Raw genomic sequence first — 5,702 nt, forward strand, 5'->3', positions numbered from 1 at the left:
ATGAAAGTGCCTTTCATTCACCCTCACACCTTGTCTTGATCAAATCCATAATTATTTTAGATGAGGTGCCTTTTCAGACAAGTCAACCAAAATCTTTAAATATAATAAATTCCTTCCATAAATTGGTGTCTGAGGAGATACAATCAAAACACAAGTTTACTCTTCTTTTTTTTTTTTTTGGGGGGGGGGGGGCTAAGAAAACCTGACAAGGGAAATGCTTAAATGAATGATTCATTTTTGAAGATATGGGTTGTATTTCAGTATTTATAACCTTACCTAATTAAATAAAAATGAAGCAGAAATTTGTTAAATTTGGCACTCTATTCCAAAGCCAATGAATGGTTTCAAAACAACCATCAAATTTCCATGAAATCTCAATCAGTGTTTTGAAATCATTGTACAGTAAATTCAGTGAATTCACAATTTATTTGCATGCTGAGTCAAAGGCTATTTACATTCAGTTGAATGCATTAATTAATAATGTATTCTTGATCTTGTTAACAGGAAAACTTTGATTTATCTCAGACAAGCACACCGGTGCCAAAAGAGACAGAAGACACTGGTTCCCATTTCTTTCTTTCTAGCAATAACTATCCAGCAATGAAGGCCAAACGAGTTAGAGAAGTATTTTACACCACAGTAGGACTATATCAGGTGTGTAAAGGTGCATACCCCTGGACATGTTTCATTCATTTCTCTTATTGGTGTCTGGTGTATTCTGTGTCATTTTGAGGCGAATAGCACGCAAACTGTCTAAAAAGTTAAAACCCAAAGTAATCCACATGTAATACTGTACCCTGAATCTAATTTGTTTAATTTCTTCATAATATATTCTAATCCTGTACAAATCAGTAGTATTTGACTGTGGCTGCATCCACACTGCAGAAATAATCCAGTCTGACATGACTTTAACTGCCCTGGCACAATACTATCGAAACTGCAGTTTGTTGTAGCACCAGAGCTCTTTGACAGAGATGGCTATTTGTCTCACAAAACTACAGTTCCCAGAATTCCAAAGCATTGAGCCATAGCAGTTAAAGTGGTGTCAAACTGGGTTTTTTCTGTGGTGTGGATGCAGCCATAGTAATGTTCTTAAAATAATAGAGGGATGGTGTTAAATTTAATTCTCTTCTGAGAGTATGCTAATAGATGTCTCAAAGTTAATCTTGCCCCAACAGTAGCTGTTATATATACATACAGGACTGTGTCATTGTTCCCAATTACACCATTGGTTCTTTGCTTATGTTAAATACAGTTCATTTTCCTTTTTCTTTTTTACTCAAACATGCTTTATCTTGAACCACTGACCTGTCATACATTATGTTTTTCTATTTTTATTGTTTGGTTCTGTGCATTTCTCTTTCATTTGTGTTACACCCAATTCCTTTAAGGACAATACTACAGCAATAGCAATAGCAAGTACATTTCTATACCGTTTATCTCTGCACTTAAGCACTCCCTACGCAGTTCACAGCGTATAAGCTAATTGCCCCCAACAAGCTGAGTACTCATTTTAGTGACCCCGCAAGAATGCCAGGCCGAGTTGACCCAGAGCCCCTGGCTGGTAATGAACTCACAACCTTGTGGTTTGTGGATGAGTGGCTGCAGTACAGGCATTTAATCACTATACCACTTTATTGTATAAATATTACATTTTCCAGTAATTTATAATGAAGAATTTTGTCTCTTGAGAAAATGTAACATTTTCCTTGGTTACTGAAATGATTGTTGTTGTTGTTCTTTTAGAATATACTGTATGAATAGCATTAGCTCTTGTTGGATATAGGACCTTACTGCACACACTTTTGCTCCCGATCTGGGCACGGGCAGGGGACGCACATGGCCAAGATAAAATGCATACCAACAAGGGTCCCTACCAAAAGTGGAAGTGGGTTATAATTTACACACATTATTTTCTTTGATAGAACCCTTTAGTTTGGTGTTTTCAAGATAAAATGCATGTCATAACATGCAGCACTGTCCTCAAGGCAGCCCCATGACATTGTCTGGTATTAAGCCATCCCCAATCAGGGCTCAGGCACATGAATTTTGAAAGGCAGAAGCTTTCTGGCAGAGCAAAATCACACGGCTGAGCTCTGATTGGGGATGGTTTAGTGCTGGGCAATGGCATGAGGCCACCTGGAGGGCAGTGTGGCATGTGATAAAATGTGTTTTCACTCAGCCACACATGTCCCCTGCCTGTGCCCAGATCGGGGGCAAAAGTATGTGCAATAAGGTTCATAGTGATGTCATAAATTATGAGGACCACATTTACCTCTCCCCCCCCAGAACTGGGTATCACTTTCGAATTTTTAAAATCTTTATTCTTTAGTGTATTTCTTCTAAGAAGTGCAAAATGTCTCTCTTCACTCCTTGCACTATAATATTGTTGCAAAAAAGTGTGTGTGGGGGGGAGTTATATTTTCTAAATTAGGAAAATGTTTTACCATCATATTTATTAGGCTGCAATCCTATCTATCTATTATTAGGTTCAACATCTTTTTATTAAGTCATTCTCTGGGAGAATGGCAGGATACTAATGAACAAATATATAAATAAATACCCCTTCCATCCCAACCCCAGTTTGGACCAATTTAAGAGAATCTGGTTAAAAAATAATGACACAACCACTGGAATAGGCTAGGAACCATATCTTAGTGCATTTTTCCTTGTGTTCAGGTTGTGGGAGCTTAGCAATAATGCAGGTGTTGTCTCCTAGCATCCAGGTCATTTACTGATAAGCTAGCCTGGGAACACAAGGCCAGCCTTGTAGGTAGATCTGCCCAATGTGGATTGGAGCAGGGGAGCCTTCATCCTTTTGGTTTACTTCTGAAATAAACAGGGTTGGAGCTCCCCCTATCATGTCTATCATTCATTTCACGTGCTTCTAATGTTTTATAAGTGAATTTAATCATACACATAAACACATATGCATGTTTATATATAATTTTATAAGCACATACACACACACATTATACATCATTTATTATATCGGTATAATAAATGATAACTATAAATGACAGACAGACAGACAGATAATTAAAAAGTAAGCCAATAACACTTCTCTCAGGTTTGTCTTTGATCCCAAAAGGATGCAGTTGCCATGTTCCAAAAAATTGGGGTTTCGACCCACTTTTGGATAAAACAGAATTGAGCTGCTTTTTCCTGCCCCTGCTCTGGCCCATTACTTGTGTAGATACAGAGATAGAGACAGAGACAGAGGCTCAGTGTTAATAAACATAAAATTACTGTCATCAGGAAATCAAAATCTAAAAGTCGTTGTGATCATAGTAATAAGAACATCCCAGTCTTGTACCATCATTCCTACTAATAAATCCCCAGAACAGCTGACTTCAGTCAATGATATTGAAAGACCCCTAGTATATTTTTGAAAATGTCTTCAAGACCATTTTGTTTGCCACCTAAGGTTAACAGCTTTCACCTTGTTGGTTTTCCCCCCCTGCTTTAGGGAATTCTTGTTGCTCTCAAATTCACTGATAATCAGACAGATATCTGGAAGCTATCAATTCTTCAGGAGGTTCAGATGGTATGTTTGACTTTTAAGCTTTTGATATCATCTGTTTCAAACTTGTCTTTGAATTGTAGGCTGACATTAAATATATCTGAGTCAGGTAGCTGATATGGGGCTTGCCAATGAGATCTGTGTTCCTGCAATAGGAATACTTACAGTGCTATGAAGGGGTAAACAAGCTTTCCTCTCAGAACTATTTTTTGGCAGGAGAAGGTCTGTGCGATTAAAGACCCACTGAGGTTTTCTATCTAACCCATGGAAGCCCAGTTCCTTCCACAAGCACATCTTGGTTAGAGGAATCTTTGCTAATTCTGATCACAGACAAGAGATACCAAGAGAAATTCCCCTTAATGCCATTCACCGTTCTAATGTCATATGACACATGGCACATGGAGGAACCCCTGCTATTACCTCCACTATCAGAAGTACCAGGGCCGCCCTTTCTGCTCTGCTTTTCAGCTCTCATTCAGGTCAGTTAAAGGTGCTCCAATCAGATCAGTTAAAATCAGTTAAAGGTGCTTCCAGTATAACAAGTATAGGTGGTAATTTCCATACCTTCCATGCCTGTGTCACAAGTTGTAAAGTGATGCTGTGTTTATTATGAATCAGTTAGCAATAGCAATAGCAAGTACATTTCTATACTGCTTACCAATGTATTAAGCAGTTTACAAAGTGTAAGCTAATTGCCCCCAACAAGCTAGGTACTCATTTTAACAACCTACGGAAGAATGGAAGGCTGAGTTGACCTGGAGCCTCTGGCTAGTACTGAACTCACAACCTGCAATACAAGCATTTAACCACTGCACCCCTGGTTAGCATCTAATGGAGCAATATGATTTTAAACAATAAATTCATCATGTTTAAGGAGTTGACTAATGTTATGCCTTGGCCTGAACAAGTGACATTATCCAATGTAGTCTGATAATAGAGCACTGCACTAGTGGGAGGATGATAAGATTACATTTGCCCCTTATTTGCAATTTTGCAAATGAATAAGGTTACATTTGCTTATCTGTATCTTTTTTGGCGACACAATTTAATTGCTTCTTGGATATATGTTGGTGATATCAACCCTGATTGGTACATCTATGGAAATTTCTGTGCTTCAGATGAGAGAACTGAGACACGAGAATCTAGTAATCTTCTATGGGATATGTCCTGAAGCTCCAAATATCTGCATTGTGATGCATTATTACAAGAAAGGAAGCCTAAAGGTGAACTTCCCTTCTATCATGTTTTAGAGCAATGGTTATGTTTTAGTCAAGATAGAAAGAATCAGATCATGCTTATTAGTTCAGAAAGGACTACTAAAATAGTGTGTTGTCTAGTCATATAATACTCTTTCCAGTTATCTCATGGTATTAAATTCTTATGAATATCACATGATACCTTAACTAATTAATTACATAATACGTAGATTAATTTGCCACCTTTCAAGTATCTTATTTTCCCAAAGTGGTTTACAAAATTAAATAGTGAGTAGTGAAACAGTGGAGCTATCACATTATCAATGCATCTTGAATCAAAAGAAATTTGGATAACCCAGTTAAAATAAAATGCAGTTTTTGACAGCACCAAATATCCTGCCAGCAGGGGGAAAAAACCTAACATCTTTTCAGTTAAAAATCAGAAAAAACAGGCAGAGATAGACCTACCTGTATATCTTCCTAAAAATGCAAAGGGATATTGTAGCACCTTTAAAATTAACTGAGGGTAAGAAGTTATAGCATTAGCTTTTGTAGATTTGGGCTGCATCCACACTGCAGAATTAATGCAGCCTGACAGTATTTTAACTGCCATGGCTCCATCCTATAGAATCCTGGGATCTGTAGTTTGTTGTGGCACCAGAGCTCTCTGACAGGAAAGACTAAATAGCACACAAAACTACAACTCCCATAATTCCAGAGCATGGCACCATGGCACCTAAAGCAGTATCAAACTGGATAATTTCTGTAATGTGGATGGAGTCTTGGTCTACTTCCTCAGATGCATCTGCAGAATTAATGCAGTTTGACACGGCTTTAACTGCCATGACTAAATGCTATTGAATCTGAGGATCTGTAGTTTATTGTGGAAAAGCTCTCTAACAGAGACGGTTAAATATCTCACAAAACTACCAATCCCAGAATTCCATAGCATTGAGCCATGACAGTTAAAGTGGTGTCAAACT

The 5,702-nt window shown here is 37.8% G+C and overlaps 1 protein-coding gene across 1 annotated transcript in view; it reads left to right on the plus strand.

The window, feature by feature from the left end:
- LOC121926428 (guanylate cyclase 2G-like) overlaps positions 1-5,702 on the plus strand; it is a 69,295-nt gene that overhangs the window by 38,321 nt on the left and 25,272 nt on the right. The window contains exons 9-11 of the mRNA XM_042459413.1: positions 505-654; positions 3,470-3,547; positions 4,642-4,746. Coding sequence (XP_042315347.1) covers positions 505-654; positions 3,470-3,547; positions 4,642-4,746 — 333 coding nt within the window. The remainder of the gene's footprint in view (positions 1-504; positions 655-3,469; positions 3,548-4,641; positions 4,747-5,702) is intronic.

Source organism: Sceloporus undulatus, chromosome 3 (assembly GCF_019175285.1).
Source record: "Sceloporus undulatus isolate JIND9_A2432 ecotype Alabama chromosome 3, SceUnd_v1.1, whole genome shotgun sequence".
NCBI lineage: Eukaryota > Metazoa > Chordata > Lepidosauria > Squamata > Phrynosomatidae > Sceloporus > Sceloporus undulatus.